We start from the raw sequence: 18466 nt of genomic DNA on the forward strand, positions 1-18466 counted from the left end.
GCAGCCAGTCACAATGATGATCCTCTGCAGTTTTTTGAAATACTTAAAAAAGCTCACCAGCAGGTGGCACCCCAACTCCATTCAGGCTCCCATTCAGGTTTAAAGTAAGATAACAATCTAGTGCTCAACACATTTTAGCATAACCACATATTAATGTCCAGTAACAAGCAGGAGCCTATCTAACAATGACATAGGGAAATTTTACCTCATGACTGATCAGCTGTTTCTGATGCAAGAGCCTTCCCTGATGTGCCTATTATGTGAGTAAACATGGCTGGAAACAACATCACCCTTACTAACAGACATGTTAAAGTGAGAACATTCAACTTTGTTGCATTACTGATCGATGCTTAGCGCCAGATTACAGCCTCTACTTCATGTTTATTACAGCCATGTGTCACAACATATTATGGATGACGAAGGATGACAACATCACACTTTGTGGTGTTTGAGTAACTCACCTTAAACCAAATGGAAATAATACAAATTTGCTTTTCCTTTTTATCAAACTTTTAATAGTTCACTTAAAATTTGAATTTCAGTTAGATGAAGACATGGCTAATGTTGCCATAAATATCAATCTGACCAAAGCTTCTACTGCTCTGTATACTCTATCGCTGTAGATCCATGTAGTACTGCTACACCTCTCTAGACTGATTCCCAACCAGGGGTGCGTGTACCCCTAAGTGACCCGTGAATGAACGGTGAGGGGTATGCTGGTGAAGATACTCAGTCATCCAGGTCAGTCTTTCCAAAGACTTTTAGACAGAGGCTAGTGCATCCTAAAGAGAAAACCCCCAGACCTAAGATGAGTGGAGTGGTGTATGCATTTCAACGCAGTGAGGAATACTCTGATCTTTATATTGGAGAAACCAAACAACCTCTCCACAGACGTTTGGCCCAACACAGGAGAGCGACCTCCTCTGGATGAGACTCTGCGGTACATCTACACCTTACGGACAAAGGACATTCTTTTAAGGACCAGAATGTTCACATTTTGGACAAGTCCAGTGGTTTGTTTTTCAACTCTTTTGGATTCAAGCGGTACATGAAAATATTTGAATTTCTTAAGCAGTAAAATAAAATAGGACTGGGATTGAATTTATTTTGTGAGGACCCAATTAAAAAACTTAACAAGCTTTTATCAACCAGTTTTTCTTATATGTTTGTGTTCACCTTCCGCTTTGACACAAATCAAAACCAAGCAGAGGAACAGAATGTCTGTAGAGAACAGCCTGGTATCTGCTGTTTTTAAAACGGGGCTATCGGAGCTCAAAGGTTTATCATATGATTTTATTTTGTATTCGATTCCTTACGAACTTCCAGGCAACATACTTATGTTTTTTAAATGCCTAAGACAGACTGCCACTCTGGGTCCCTGAGTGAAGACCCTTAACCCCTCATTGCTCCCCAGGCGCTGCACAATAGCAGCCCACTGCTCCCGAATGGGATGGGTTAAATGCAGAGAGTGAATTTCATTGCTCTGTACTTTTGACAGTGTAATGGCAATAAAAGCCCAGGAAAAAAAAAAAAAAAAAAGTACGTTACAGTTTTGGACAATCATCAATACTTTTGCCTAAGAGGGGTACTCATGATAAGACAAAATGCCCAAAGGAGTATACAAGAACCAGTGGGTCTCATGACCTGGAATCTATTGAAGAAATAGCCATTATTTTTATAATAACATTTTTTTTAAATATATATAAAAAAAAAAACTTAAAATAGAATAAAAATGAGTGTGCCTCCTGAGGCTAATGTACAACAACAATTTGAGACAGTACTTCACATGACCTGAAAGCTATTGAAGAAAGCCCCAACTTTTGTCTTAAAAAATATCTTAAAAATTGAAAATAGCTTAAAATTGCATAAAAACAAGTGTGCCTTACATATGTTATGTACTGACATGATTTAATATTAGTTTCGTCTTAGCTGGTCATAAGATAAGGAATTTCTTGAATTTTGTTTCTCAAGAGTGTTTGGTTGACGGTCCCTAACTGCACCACCGCGTGGGGAAGGAGGGAGCAGCTGAGAGATGCTGGCTGACATCAGAGTCCCTCAGTTGGATCAACCGTTTGCTAGATCCCGCTGACTCCGCGGAGCTTGAATATCCAATATCCAACTTCAAACCAAATTCACTGTAGTCATTAGCGATCGAGTTAAGAAGATGGGCTGCTTCCCCCAGATTCTAAAAAATCTGCATTGTTGACATCTGTGTCCATGTGTGCCGCTAACTGAAACACATGGTCTGTCAGAGCATCCAAATGAAAAATAAAGTCAATACTAATAACGTTAGCATTGTTTTCAAAAACAGTGTCTAAATGTCTCAGCTCACTGACTTCATCGTAGGTAGCCACCTTTGTTGTGACTGTGGCCGGTGGCTGCTAACCAACCAATGGGCAGAAGCTGACCCTCTAGATAAGTGTTTTTCAACCCTGGTCCTCAAGGCACCCTGCCCTGCATGTTTTAGATGTTTCCCAGCTCTACAAACCTGTTATCAATTGATAGCAGATTATCAGGCTTTGCTGAACTGCAATCATCTGAATCAGGTGTGCTGAAGCTCAGAAACATCCAAAACATGCAGAGCAGTGTGCCTTGAGGACCAGTTGAAAAACACTGCTCTAGGACACACCCTCCTCATTTGCATAATGAGGCAGAAATGCAGACAGAAATGTAAATACGACAGGAAGAAATAAATAGGGTAAAAAAATACAAAGGAAGAATAAACCAAACAAAAATATTATAACATGCACATAAATAAATACTTAAAAAAATAAGTAAGAAATAAAGTTGAAGATTATAACGGAAAATAAATGAATGAGGTCCTATTACAAAGGCGGAAAAAGAAAGAAGCTAATTAAAATAGACATACATTTATGTCTCACTGTATAATGTAATTTCTATCTACATCTACTTGTTTATTGTATTTTTGGGGGGCAATTAATTGTATGCTTATTTATTTTTGGACCATTTGTGTATTTATTTTCAATTATGGCAGGACTGGTCCTCCATACTCTTGTGTTCTCAACAATGGGAAAGCATTCAATAAATATATGTTTGAGCTAATTTTTGGAAAATACAAAAACCTAATGAAAGCGTTTGGGTCGAGTAACTGTAGGTCCATCAGCCTCCCCCTGAGCGTCCCCACCAACTTTAATCACAAAGTTAAACCCTTGCTTGAATCCATCTGAGTTGAGCCATCGTGCGTCTGTTGCTCTCACCCTCAGAACTGTCTGACTGCCTCCTGAACACACATGTAGCTTCTAAAACATTTATTTGTTCTTACTGAGGATGAAGGACTAAAGCATCAACTATGAGTTAATTCTTTTAACAAAAATATTTACATTTTAAGAAAAAAACTGCAGTATAAAATATATACTCAAATATTGTGAGAGCTTTTTGATCAGGCTTATTATAGGAAATTATAGACAGCGACATGCAAGAAGTCCACAGAAGAGAAAGAAAATCAGTGTTTAAACATTTTTACTTTAGATAAATGTGAGAAATGCACTTCTTCTTTTGTTTCAATGTTATAGAAACCTAGAGAATCAATCAGATAAATCCAGGAGATCTTATTTGTGTTTCTGAAGAGAAGCAGATCAAAAGTTTGATTTCATAGATCAGTCACACTGGTTAGATTGTATTTTACTTTTTAAAACCTGCTGGTTCCCAGTTAAAACTCAGAAGTGTTTTTCTATGAGCTGATGAGGAAGTGATTGATGAGAACCCATACTGTATACAGAAGGAGCACAAGTTCAGAAAGCTTAATTGCTTATCATATTTTAAAGAAATTATAATTATTCATAATGTGGACTGTTTTATTTCCTCCAAGTTCTAAGTTTCAAGCTGCTTATATCCTGAAATGAAGCTGAAGCGTTTATCCAGCTGGAAAACTCTCCCCATTCCACCAATCTCCTCCTTGTATTTCCTGCTATGCAACTACTGTAATCTAATAACCAACAGGCCAGTGTGAACAAACTGACCAGTTTTAAATCTTACCACCAACTAGTGGATCAGAGACTGAGAAATCAGAACCAGAACCAAGGACTAAAGCGTCTCTGTGGGAACTGATCTATGACAAACAGCTCTCTGTAGAGCTGATCGGAATAATCTTCTAATCCCTTCATTTTACTCTGTCAAGAAACAAGCAGCACATTTTAGATATTATGACCAATGTTAATTTATTCAATTGTAGAAGGAAATTTGAAATGAAATTTTACACTGCAAAACCTATCTAAAAATGAGTAAAAATGTCTTAAATTAAGTGTATTAACACTTCATTTGAGCAGATAAATAAGATGATTTGCCAATGGAGTGAGTATTTTTACTCTTAAAATAAGGTAGTTAGATATTGTGCACTTGATATAAGGCAATGCAATTGTTTTTTTTTTTTTCTTATTTTAAATGTAAATTGTCTTGTACTATTGGCAGAGTGTCTCACTTACATCTGTAATTAAAGAAAAAATGCACTTATTTTAAGAAAAAATTACTTATTTAGATTAAATTTTTTGCAGTGTAACCAGTGAGTCAAACTGAGCAAACTTTTCCTATGAACAGTCAAATTCAAACATTATGTTAAAAATGCAAAAACACCACGTAAATGAATAAAAAATGTAAATCACACGAATTAATTCCTTAACAAAACCATAATCTATGTCTAACTTTTTAGCTTTTCTTTGAGAGCAGCTGATTAATTCCTCGTTAGTAGCCTAAATTATGAACATGTGTTTAGTTATTTTATCTGGCTGTAGAAAAAGAGAATAAAGAAAATGACAATGTGTGAGTCCCTTAGTTTCTTCAACTTTCCTTTATATACACATTCCATATTAATGTATGTTTTTTTACCATAGAATTATAGTGTAGTAAAAAATACCTTCTGTCTAAGATAATGGTAATGATAATGATGATGATGATGATGATGTTAAAAAAAAAAATTATACGCAAAACTATTTAGGCTTTACAAACAACCTATATGTAAATGAAAAAAAAACAACATAAATGTAATTGAGAAAGCAATCTATAGACAAATTTTAACACATTTATCTTTTAAACTACATTATAGAAGCAGCTTTATAAAAAGGGAAACAGAAAAAAGATATACAGGATAATAAAAGCAGACCTGATTAGGTTGTTGTTTTTACAAAGTCTATATGATAAAGACTATGACTGAGACTGAAAAGTTGTATTTGTGGTTATGCTTATTACAAACTGCTGTCACTGCATTTTGTTGCTCTGCTCTATAACAACCATTTAAAAGATTTTTGATGATGATTACAATGTAACCCAGAATCCATCTGTGTAATATCATATAAAATATCAAACATAAAAGGTCAAAATTTTTACAAATTTTTTTTCTTCTTCATTTAACACAGAGCTAATATGGCAAGAAAAGATGTATACTGTGCTTTGACTAAACTTCCATGTTACCACTAGAGGGCAGGTCTGCTTTGCTGTTTCAGTTATTGAAGGCTATGACACTGTAGAGGTTGTTGGGATCACCAGAGGCTGCAGCAGAAGAGGAACAGGCTCTCACTGTGCTGTAGGTCACAGCATCAGGATCTCCACCAACCTGGAAACAGAAACACAGAGTTACAACTTTATCAAAGTACCAGAACTTTTAATCCTGCAAGGGCTCCGTTTCACGAAGCAGGTTTATTAAAAACTTAAAGTTTTCTAAACCTGAAATATTAAAAACACTGAGATTCCTGTTTCAGTATGAGAGTTTCCTCAACCATTTTTTCAGTCACCATAGTAACCTTTTCCCCAGAGCTAGCCTGGTGGGGATCAGGTTTTCTTCAGTAAACTCGGTGTAATACGTCTCCGCTCTCCTTACAGCCAATCATGCCGTTTTATTTCCTGATTTTGTCAGATTTTTTTTTCCTTTGTTTTGTGCATAAAAAAATATCCACTAGGTCCATTACACAATCTAGATGTTAATAACAAACACTGAAGACTGAATTAACACGAGGAGGAACCCCATGAGATGATGAATTGGTTCGATCTATTAGAACAATGTTTTTAGACTTCATCTTCACCTGCTGCCAGATGATTTCACTTAAATAGATACATTGGTCCTCTACCATTCAAGAAACCAACCCATAATGTTATCATGGTCCGAACAGAATGTGTCGAGCTGTTTTGATATGTACTACTGAACATGTATTCCTGATATCTGCAATGACCATAAAAAAAAAAAAGACAATCTTGACATCAGGGCTGTGTCCTGAGCCCCCTGCATCCCCATGCATCCTTACAGTCCACCACCAATGTCATCATGCACGCGCTGCTGCTGTAGATCCACAAACTGTTCGTCGTTTTTTTAATAAACGCTTTTTAAGTTATCCCACTATCTGTCTTGGCTGAATCCTGGGTCCCACTGTCCTGAGTCATTGCATTATTGTTTCTAAACTTTTGTCTTTGCTTTTCTTTGTCATCTGGCTTTTATTTCCTTCAGTTTTCATCTTCTATAAATAAATTTCTTTTACACATATTGTATGAAAGTAAAGTGTAAATAAAGATTTATTATTTATCATTAGTTTACAGGTAAAGGGATTTCATAAGCACCATTTAAGGCATTCATTACAACTGTCCCTCTTATGAAAGCACCAGTGAGCTCAAGGCCTACAACTGATTTTCTTCTTTTTTTTAAAGAAATACATCAGAAAATAGGCTTTAGCAAATCATTAGTTTATTTTAATGAAAATATCTGATGTAATATGGAGTTTAAAGATTATTCTTTCTTTCCCGTAATGAATAGTTTTAACATAAAATGGAATTTTTTGCATTAAACTTAAGTGTACAAATGTAAATGTTTATTCTTAACTTTGTGACTGTTTTCCAACATTGGGGGGGGGGTTCATCAACAATTTAAGGAAGAGATCCAAACCATATGAGGCATCTCTGTTACCCATACAGTAGATAAACATTAAAATTAGGTCTTTGTTTTCCAGTTCCTTAAGTAGAAAGCTAACTGAGCTTCATTAAAATTAGTAACGAACACATTCAGAAAAAGCCATAAGCGCCATTGGACAGCTCTAGCATATCAGCACTGCTGTGTGTATAGTGACCGCCAAAGCACACTCCCAATAACATCTATCAGGTGCTTGGATCTAGTTACTTACACACTGTGCAATTTTTATCTTCAGCTACTTTACAACTTTATGCATTCGGTATTAATTTATTCTGTTTGTTTCTGTATTGTACCTGTTGTTATATCTCTTTTCATCTGATGAAGCACACATGAAGTTTTGTAAATATGTCTCTTTTGTCTTCTCTGTCTTTCACATTTTCACCCTTTTTTTCGTAATGTCCATATGACATGAATAATTCCCTACATAAGCCATAAAAATCTGTAACTCAAAAGCTCTAGGAGAAATTAACTTCAGTACAAAATAAGTAAATAAGAGAAAATTGGACCATGCCTCTCAAAGGGACTTTGATGGCTAAATTTGAGAATAAAATCAGAATAGTATTTGTGCATCATATGCTGCTGGGAGATTTATTTGGGATCGTCTACTCTAATGTAGCAAGAAGTTGGAGTCTTTACAAGTATGATGTTTTAAGTTGAAGATAAAAACTGTGGAGGAGTTTAAATGGAAATAATCAAAGATAAGAGAAAAATCAGACATTCTGAAAATTTTCAGAAACATGCAGACTGAATCTTCAGGATAATTTTAAAAGTCCTGCATACCTATAGAGGCCATTTGATCTTTAACCTCATTATCAGATTTTTTTTTTGGTTGTAAGTACACTAGAGACAGGGGCAGATCTAGAAAAATATTTATGGGGTGGCAAGAGGGGGGCAGGAATTTTTGAGGGGTGGCAACATATGGCATTTGTTTACACTGAATTTAATGGCAGTTATCACAGTTTGGTGAGAATATTATGTACAATAAGTGTTTCATGTGAAGCAGTTTATATTAGATATGATCTCACTTAATAGGAGATAGAAGAATGATTACACTACTTCTAGAGGGGCATTATCACAGGAAAGGTATTAAGGTAAGACCCAGGTGCTGAGTCGCAGATGTGTGAGATTGACTGTCAGAGAGGCAGCTTTGCAGCATTTGCACAAGAAGAAACTATAGAAAGAAAAACTAACCCATCAGAGATCTATGGACTGAGCTGTACTAAAGTGAGCAAAACTACACAGTAGAAATAAATTGGTCAAGGCACCCAAACAAGGTACCAGACATCTATGTATTGTTTACTCTGAACACGCATTTACCCCATCTGTTCCTCAGTAACTTGTCATACAGCAGTTAAGGCAACATGAAAGGGACATTTCATGCATGTAAATATGCTGCAGATAGAGCTGCTGTATCAACAAATCAACAAAAAGGCAGGTACTGTATGTTAGATCAAAACCTCCACAAATCTGAAAAGAAGCAACATAAAAATAAATTTTGCTTCCAATCTGTAAAAGTACAAAACATTTTGTGAGTAGGTTCATACAGGTCATTTCTGGATAGGTTCATACTTTATATACAAAAAAAGAAACAACAACACTGCTTCATATTAAGCAGGATTTACACCAGTATCACAATTTTAAATTTACTTTTAACACTTTTGATTTTATTAAAGGAAATATCAGATTTTCTCAGGTGCCAAAACAAAATGTAACAGCTCTGTAAAGGCTCATCAGAGAGCATAACATAAAGTTAACATGATTATAACAGCTGAATGCGGCGATTTCCATGTTGCTCAGCAAAACGCTTCACAACTTTATTTAGATCCAATCCCTTTTTGCGTTTTCAAACTTGATAGTCTCTTTTCTGTCATAGTTGACCGCAAATATGTCTTTCTGAGCCTGAAACATCAGGCCTAACTAACATCATAGTTAGAGAAATAACGTTCTGCAACCTGATTTTTATCATCTCAAAATCAGCATTGCAGCTATGCTAGCATCATTGTGCTTTCATTATGATTTAATTTCTCGATAGATAGTTAAACAGTTTTTACCTGTTTCATCCCGTTTCTCCTCTCCCCATCACCCCTGGCTCCCTCACTTTGCCCCATTCGGTTTTCAAAACTAATCAGTCTCTGTCGCTCTCTGTCATCTCGTGCTGCATTCACTGCAGTCCGACATTGGAAATTAGCGGTTGTAATTCTCAAATTATCCATAATTTATAAGCCTCGCCACCCCTACAGCCAACTGGGGTGGCAGCAGGGGTGGCAAGGCTGTCATTTAGGGTGGCAGTTGCCACTCTATGCCACCCCAGTAGATCCGCCTATGACTAGAGACATAACACAATGAGCACTCGTACAAGAAAGTTAGCCCGAAAGTATTACTAAATTAAAATTTGCCTCAAAATTAACATATTAAGATTGTTCTTATGATTTACAACCATCATGCAGTACAAACAATGGTAGCTCAATGAGCAAACTTTACTTCAGCACTTTTTTCTCTGTTTCATTTTTTTTTTTTAAACATGACATTAACCTATGAACCTATGAACATTTAGTAACATATTACCTTGGTTTTTCTTTTCTTTTTCTTTGGATGTGTGATGGTGGCATAGGAAACATCACCTCCAAGGTCAACCTGGTGGGAAAATAAATAAACTATCTTTCATTTAAGTACAAAGTTGGAAATGTTCACCTTCCTTTCCTAAGCTTGATTTCAGAAAAGTTAAAAGTTTTCCCTAATTTTAATAACATGCTTTGTTTTTTTTCTTTTCTTTTCAAATTCACGTCCTGGATGCCTATCTAGGGAGCTGTTCCAGGCATGTCCCACCAGGAGGAGTCCCAGTGGACAAACCAGGACACAATGAAGAGACTGTCTCTGGACTGGCTGGGGACGCCTCAGTTTTCCCCCAGCTGAGGAGGATGCTGATGAGAGGAAAGTCTCAGAATCTCTGCAGAGACTGCTGCCCCAGCAACCCGGTCTCTGACAAAGCACAGGAATATGAGCACATCTTACAAACATTTCTAGATTTATTGCAACAGATAACCTTTTTATGCTGTCACACCTTCCAGGAATTTTATTTTCATAACAAATATTCACCCTTAGTTCTTGCTGGATTAGGGGTCAGGCTGGGTTGTTTGATTTTATGCAAATAACGGACTGTTAGGATTATTTTAATCGATGAAGTCTTTTAAAACATAATAATACCTGCCTGTTTTATGTCAGAGTTAATGTTTTCTGAAGTAGTTTATCTAAATAGGACAGTTCCTCTGTCCGAATAAAAAGTCATCTTTATTCTGCACATTGCAAAGATTTGGGAATGGAATGAGAGCGGTGTCCTTGATCTAATGGTGTAATGATTTGATAAGGCTGGAGCCGGATGTTTCCAAACATTTGCAAATGAGTATGGTGTAATGACTGGAGTTGTATAAAACGATTCTCTAATGGTTTATCGTGGCCACTTCAACCAGAAGCGAGCCAGGTTTGTAAGCACTACCCTTTTTTAACTCATAGCAACTTATCTGATCTAAGTAAGATTACAGTTTCTGTCAAAATCTGTTGTCATGTCTCATGATTATTTAATACATATACAGTTTGTCCCGAGAGATCTCTTCTCAGCAAAAGAACAGGAGAGAAAAGCTTTAAGGTGTAAACACAGAGCTTTCCAATGACACAACAAAAAAAAAAAACAACAACAAAAAAAGAACAAGAAGAGAAGGAAAGACACATAAGATCAAGTATATTTGAACTTCACTCACAGCATTTTCACTGGTTTCTATTTTCTTTCCTGAAAAGAAAAACAAGACTATGATTAATCACAAGCACATATAATCACTAAAGATGTTTTTTTTTTTCCCCCAGTCCTCATTCTTACCCTTTATTCTCAGTCTGATGATCACCATAGCAGATATTAAGAAAATGAGAGGAACCAAGACTCCAGCAGTGATTCCAGGAGCTGAAAACAAACCACACATCAACATCAGCTGCATATTTATATTAATCTACAGAGTATGACAGGGTCCTAATTTGCTTTAAGCCTCTTTTTTTCTCCTTTTTTTTTTATAGTGGTGGCTTTATTTGTTGAGTTTTCAGGAAAATCAGAAAACAGAAAAAAGTTTCCAAATATGCTGCATGCCTACATTTCCTGATTTGCATTAGATTAATTAATTTATTTCAAAGAGATGCTTGATCATATCAAGGAACTATAGTGAAAGAATTGTAAAAACATATGCTAAAATGCAGAGAAATATAGACATGATATTAATAGCTAATTTAACATATATAGGTAGATATGGTTTAAACATTAAAGAATCACTTTGTTGAAAAGTTGGTGGAGTATTGACTGTTCCTGCTTGGATTGTTGTAGATTGTTTGCTTCCAGGTTTCTTTGTTGTTTGAGCCTTCCCACCTGAAAAGAAAAACACATCAAAATAATCAAAACTGTATTTCACTTTTTAAAGTTATTTTAAAATATTACAGATAATAAAATTAGATTGGTTAATCTACAAAAATTAATTTAGAAATACATTTGAAAACAGTTTAGATGTTTTTCAAATCCTGAAGCTAATCCTAGTTCCCTGTGATGTCAGTGATCTTCTACAGTTCATCATCTTCTAACTTGAGGACAGAAGACTAAAGACACTAAATCATTCTGACAATGGCTCTAAATTCATTAAAGCTCTAAAATGTCCCATTCTGTGTGAGGATGAAGTGACTTTTACTGTAGTAGCCATTTCAAATTTACCCACTTTCTTTGATAGGTCCTTGGCCGATCCTCTGCAGTTCCTTTTTTACCATCAATCTTTGTACTAAAATATTCTTTCTGTCATGATTTGTGGACATTTAAGATCTAAAGAGAATCTCCTTTACTTGGTCAGACCCTGTAATTCAATGAAAGGGTGGATTTAGAGTAAAGAAAATGCACGCCTAGGAGAAAAAAGGCTTCACTCCAGAGGCTGGAAGTTGCAGGGGTTTTCGCTGGGAGTTACAGGAAGGTGGGCTGCCATTCGGCTGGCGATTGACTGGGAAGAAAGATTTTGAATGGCTGCTACTGTATGAACATTGATGCTGTCTTTTAAAACTGACTCAGATTTATCTTAGAAATTGATCATTCCAAAAAATGTATTTCTGGTTCTATCAATCAGCACTCTCATCCTTAACTCTCCATCTGATTATCACCACAGTATGTTTAAAGATGACTGAAATAACAACTTGGTAACAGGAGCTGAAAATAAACCAAACACATCTTCATATATACATATTAATTTACTGAATACTAAGGAGTCCTACTGTACCTCGATCTGTAGTTGTGACAGAAGTTATTTTGCTCTCAACTGTTTGCTTTGGGTCCTTGTTTCCAGTGGTGGCTTCATATGTTCAGTTTCCAGGAAAAATAAGAAACAAAGTTTCTAAATATTTTGTACAGAAATGTAGCACAATGTTTTCTAAATCCAAAGGTTTGACTTATAACTAAAGTTTTATCAGATTTTTTTTTTTATTCTTATTTTGTCTTTATTCCGTCATTTTACTTGGACCTAATTGATTACTTTTCAGTAGATGCTTGATGTTTTATAGAGGAACAAAATTATATAAAAGCCAAAAAAAAAAAAAATGCTGCGATAGGCAGATTATAATATATATCCTATGAACATTAGAACAATCACTACCTTGAAAGGTTGTTGAATCATTTTCTGTTTCTGGTCTGGTTGTCTTTGAGTTTGTGTTTCCAGGTTTGTTCGTTGGTTGAACTTTTTCTTCTGATGTTTCTGGAAACAAGAACAAAGTGTCAGAAACTAAAACTGTTCATATGTTAGTCTTTAAAACTCTTTCAAAGTATTAAACAGATTAAATAACTATATCAGTTGATTTTAGTCATTAAAAACAATTAATTAGTCAAGCATGCATTTGTGTCCAAATATTGAAGCTAATCTCGATGAAGATGGAAATAGTAAAAGACAAAATCAGACAAATTACATCCATCAATGTTATCTGTTCCCCATATTGCTGCATAAAATATTTTGACCTTAAAGTGCTTCAATAATTAATTAAATGTTAAAACTCACCGTTAAGAACAGACAGATCTAAAATAGACTCATGAACTTTAGTGTATCTTTCCTTCTTCTCTCCTTCCCATTGTTGACAGTAATAACGTCCAGCATCTTTTTCTCTGACCTTCTTTATAACCAGAGAACAGTCTGCTGTTAGACTCAGTCTGTCTGCTTTAGTGATGTCATTATTAATCTGACCGAGTTCAACCAGCTCTACTGATGCTCTGTTTCCTGAATCAACTAAGATCCATGTAGTGCTGCTACACTTCTGTTGACCATCGATCCCTGTTGAACATTTCAATGTGACTTCATCTCCAGCTCTCTTTGAAACAGAGGTTTGATCTGCAGCGACTGTTAGAAGATAAAACAGAACCAGAAATATTCAATCTGAACACAGACACAGTTAATAAAGTAGATCTATCATTTATAGCTCTATGCAAAGGTTTTCAGTCTTCCTACCTGTGAGCTGCAGGATCATTAATAAAAACCCTTGAATCCATCTGAGTTGAGCCATCGTGCGTCTGTTGCTCTCACCCTCAGAACTGTCTGACTGCCTCCTGAACACACAAGTAGCTTCTACTTCCTGAGACTCACCACTTCCTCACTCTGACTGATGGGCGACTTGATGCTTTATTTGGTAAAAACATCTCTTTGTTTTAACTGAGGATGAAAGACTAAATCACCAACTCTTACTTCTAATTCTTTTAATAAAAAAATAAATATTGTGAGGAAAAGCTGCTGTGAAAAATATAAACTTAAACATTGTGAGAGCTTTTTGTTCATGCCCATTTTAAGACATCACAGACAGTGAAGTGCAAGAAGTCAACAAAAGAGGAAGTAGATCAGCGTGTGAATATTTTTACTTTAGATAAATGTGAGAAATGCACTTCTCCTTTTGTTTAGATGTTTTAGAAACCTGGAGAATCAATCAGATAAATCCAGGAGATCTGATCTGTGTTGATGAAGAGCAGCAGATCAAATGTCTAATTTCATAGATCAGTCACACTGGTAAGATTGTATTTTAATTTTAAAACCTGCTGGTTTCCAGTTTAACCTCTGAAGTGTTTTTCTATTAAATGAAGAGGAAGTGATTGATGAGAATGTGGTGAACAGCAGCAGCAGAGCTCTGGAGGTTATAGCCCACAATGAACAGAGAAATATACGTAGTTAACACATTGATGGGTGACATTAACAGACATTAATAGACACAGCAACTTGGTTAATTTGAAAGCTACAGCTACATAATACCACATTTGCCACATTTGTAGGCAAACAATCACACTCATGTGTGTAATACTTTTTGGAAACCAAATAAAAAAACTGAGAACATATTTAAGATCAGAGAGACATAACAAACAGAGCATGGAGATTAATAGCAGTAGATTGAAAAACCAAATGGACAGAAATTAATAGAAATTTATTTATTTTTTTTAGATTTTCTACAGAAATTAAGACTATAAAACATGTTCATTCATAATTAAGCTGAAATAAAATAAAAACAAAAACTCCTCTCTCTTAAACCAGGCAGCCTGTTGTGATGCTTTAGGCACACAATGATGTCATCAACTAAACAACCTCTCAGCTCATCTCAGCTTTACACTTAAAAGCATTTAGCAGATTTTCTTAAACAGATTTCATTTTTAAACTTCAGAACTCCTTCAAAGTTCACACATACTGATTCTGTAATGGAGGAGGTAATTCAGCCATTTGACTCAGGTGTGTGGAAGCAGAGACACATCTAAAAGGTTCAGAACAGCAGACCTGGAGGACTGGAAGACCCCTGCTACATTTTAATGAACAGAACAAATGTTTAAATCTGCTAAACATGCAAAAAACAAAAAACAAAAGAATTATTAAAAAATAAAAACTTCCCCTTATTGAAACATTAATTTACACTGCTTTAATTTTTTATACATTTGGTACACTCATATTTTTCACTATGTATTTTTATCATGTAACATAAACAGCCCAGACTGCATTTCTATGCAGAGTTTATGTTGAGAAAAGCTTAAATTAAACTAAAGATTCTTCAGGTGTTTTCACAGTTCTCGCCATCCTCATCTTCTTTATGCTCTTCAGGAAAAATACAACAGAAAAACAAATAAAACTTCTTTTAGAAACAGATAAAATAAAAACTCTTTCAACAGCAGTTAATGGAATTGCTGAATCACTTTTCAACACCCTAAAGTAAGTGATTTCTTAAAAGTAATCCAGGGCCTTAGCCATGTGTTCTGCTAGCCCAGAGGCCTTTTTAAGAAAAAATGAATTTAAAAATTCCCAGAATAAGAGATAAAGCCAGGCTCAGGCACCAGACTCTCGGTTTAGTCAAACATGCCTCTGATTTTATTCCTACAGCTTCATCAAGTCAGGTGTAAATAATAAATATAAATGCAGGTCTGCAGTTTATGCAGGTCTGCAGTTTTCTTCCAGAGACCATGAGGTCGATCACAGGTTCATTGATTCAGCAACAATAGCAGATTAACTAAATGCTCAAGCAGCCTAAAACACACATTCTAACCGCTTCTATGAAGTAAATTCCACAATTATAAGGATTTATTTTATATAATTACGATTTTTTTTGGTACAATATTAAAATCCCTTTCATTTGTTTCAGAGGGACGTTATCTGTCAATGTTGTTTAAAGCTAAACAATAACATTGAGAAATCTTGTATCAAAAATTATAAAAAATAGTCCACTTGTTCCAAAGTTTCTCTGTAGCCTAATTCATGCTATATGCAATTTTCTAGAATCCCTACTTCATGCATGTTTAAACTTCTGTGGCTTATGAAGGTTTTAAAGATGTTTGTATCTCCTTTATTGCCAAATACAGTCTTCTATTAATGCAGCAAATAGTGTCTTTGCTCAGACTTTCAGCATCTCCTGCTGCCTTCAGGAACAAACCACTAGCAGAACATCAGAGTCCAACACCGATCATCTTTTTGATGATAAAGTCATGAATTTCCAGACCCAGCAGTCTGCACTGGTAGCAGGTGTCATCCCCAGAAAGGCAGTAAAGCTCATGGAGGTAATTGGTGGGAAATTCAAATATGGGCTTTTGTCACAACAGCTGTTTGCAAAAATAACAACAGCAAACAGTAATGATGACCACATAGAAGAGTATAAAGTTAATAATAATTGGGGGAGTGTTGGCCTAGTGGGTTAGAGCAGTGCGCTTGTGCTCAGAGAAGGTTGCAAGTACCCAGGTTTATCACCAAAGCCTCCACTCTGGGTTCCTGAGCAAAATCGTCAACATATTCTCATTATCAGTGCGTATGAAATCGTACGAGAAGTTATGCACACTATTTCGTACGTTTTGGATGTTTTTCCTCAAAAAAACACATCAATGCGCATGCGCTGGCAGACAGAAAAAAAAAGCAGATCCGCGGACAGACGTAAAAATGGGAAAAACAGTGCAATCAGCTCTTCTTCATGTCTCTAACTACGTTGCTTGCTGTTTTATATCTTAGGGTTAGGGTTAGGGTGTGGGTTAGAAGCCAGAGAAAAAGTGACCGAAGTGTCCTATTTGTCGTCCAGACTCCTGGCCCGTTTGGGTCCCCCATGGCAGGAAGAGCAACTGGGCCACCCCGGTACTCTTTTAACAGTGCCAGGAGGGTCCCAAGTGGGCCCTTTGGGTGCATGTGCAATACAGAGCAGACCCACCGGGTGGCAGTCTTGCCTTTGGTTTCTGGCGTGCCAGAAGTCGGTACGAAGTGGGAATTTTGGGTGAATTTTGTTTTTTTACTGTTTGAGTGCCGGTGGTGGGGTGAGGTGGGACAAAGGGGACCAAATAGGGCCAGATGTGTGTATTAAGTACTTTTACGGCGTTATCGGATCGTTTGGCGAGGGGTGAGGTGGGCAAATGGGACCCAAGTGGGACAGATGTGAGTATTAAGTACTTTCACAGTGTTTTCGGTGCGTTTGGCGAGGGGTAAGGTGGGACAAATGGGTCCCAAGTTGGACAAACGGGATCACTGTTGGTGTTTTTCGAGCTTTTGAGTGCCAGTTTGGGCTGAGGTGGGCAAAACGGATGGTGTGTGTGACATGATGTGGGTTCTGGAGAACCAGGGGCTGCTCCACGGAGGTTGATGCGGGCCCAGAGTGCTCTGTCTCTGGGGAGAGGAGCTCCACTTGCTCCGCTGGTTCTGGAGGTGCAGTGTGTGGATCCCAGTGTGTGTAAATGCAGTCTAATGCTGAATTTTAAATCTTTCATATTTAAAAGTTGAAGTTGAAAGCGGGTTAACTCACAGGATTGGGAAAACACATGTGTGGGTTTCACCAAGGGGTGTGGTTTTACAAAGTTCTCTAGGGGTCAAAGGTCAAGTGCTGTGCGGCTTTCTGTCCCTTTAATGCTCAGCTCTGTCCCCCGAATGAGCATGGCCCTGCAGGTGGTTGTCTGGAGGTCAGACAGTGTGCTCAGCCCGTCTGCAGGCGGGCCCGCGGTGCTCTGTCTCTGGGGAGAGGATCTCCATGGGCCCGGTCCCTGGTTCTGGACCATGGGCCCGGTCCATGGGCCTGGTCCCTGGTTTTGGACCCAGGCCCTGCCGATTAAAGTCCCCTGTGATGCCGAGTTCTGTCCTATTAATATTGTATATTTTCCTATTAGCCTGTGCGGCGTTCTCTAGGGGTCAAAGGTCAAGTGCTGTGTGGCTTTCTGTCCGTTTAATGCTCAGTTCTGTCCCCCGAATGGATCTCCATGGGCCCGGTCCCTGGTTCTGGAGACTGGTCCCGGTCCATGGACCCTGCAGGTGGTTGTGTGGAGGTCAGACGGTGTGCTCAGCCCGTCTGCAGGCGGGCCCGCGGTGCTCTGTCTCTGGGGAGAGGATCTCCAGGGGCCCGGTCCCTGGTTCTGGACCATGGGCCCGGTCCATGGGCCTGGTCCCTGGTTCTGGACCCAGGCCCTGCCGAGTAAAGTCCCCTGTGATGTCGAGTTCTGTCCTATTAATATTGTATATTTTCCACGGGCCCTGTGCGGCGTTCTCTAGGGGTCAAAGGTCAAGTGCTGTGCGGCTTTATGTCCATTTAATGCTCAGTTCTGTCCCCCGAATTAGCATTTTAAAAAAGCAGGGGCCCTGCAGGTGGTTGTGTGGATGGTCAGACTATGCGCTCAGCCTGTGGCGGGCCCGCGGTGCTCTGTCTCTGGAGAGAGGATCTCCATGGGCCCGGTCCCTGGTTCTGGACCATGGGCCCGGTCCATGGGCCCTGCAGGTGGTTGTGTAGAGGTCACAAGGTGCGCTCAGCCTGTGGCGGGCCCGCGGTGCTCCGTCTCTGGGGAGAGGATCTCCATGGGCCCGGTCCCTGGTTCTGGAGCCTGATTCTGGACCCAGGCCCTGCCGATTACTGTCCCCTGGTGTCGACACCTGTCCCTGGGGTTCTGAACCGGGCCCCATGGTTCTGGAGGCCTGTGGAGAACCAGGGCGGTCCAGGGCCCACTTCATGGGCCCCCTGGTTCTGGACCCTTGTTCTGGCTAAGCAGGCCCTGCCGACCACTGTCCCCTGGTGTCGACACCTGTCCGT

At 38.0% G+C, this 18466-nt stretch overlaps 1 protein-coding gene across 1 annotated transcript; it reads right to left on the bottom strand.

Moving 5' to 3' along the window:
- Positions 1-5106: 5106 nt before the first annotated feature.
- Positions 5107-13626, bottom strand: LOC119795872. The gene is made up of 9 exons (XM_038304112.1): positions 13411-13626; positions 12967-13302; positions 12571-12669; positions 12199-12270; positions 11220-11312; positions 10779-10859; positions 10663-10691; positions 9473-9541; positions 5107-5566 (listed from the first exon to the last, which is right to left on the bottom strand). The coding sequence occupies exons 1-9, from the start codon at positions 13463-13465 to the stop codon at positions 5453-5455; spliced, it is 948 nt and encodes a 315-aa protein (XP_038160040.1). The 5' UTR covers positions 13466-13626; the 3' UTR covers positions 5107-5452.
- Positions 13627-18466: the final 4840 nt, after the last annotated feature.

Source organism: Cyprinodon tularosa, unplaced genomic scaffold (assembly GCF_016077235.1).
Source record: "Cyprinodon tularosa strain WSP-4 unplaced genomic scaffold, ASM1607723v1 ctg526, whole genome shotgun sequence".
NCBI classification, from domain to species: Eukaryota; Metazoa; Chordata; class Actinopteri; order Cyprinodontiformes; family Cyprinodontidae; genus Cyprinodon; species Cyprinodon tularosa.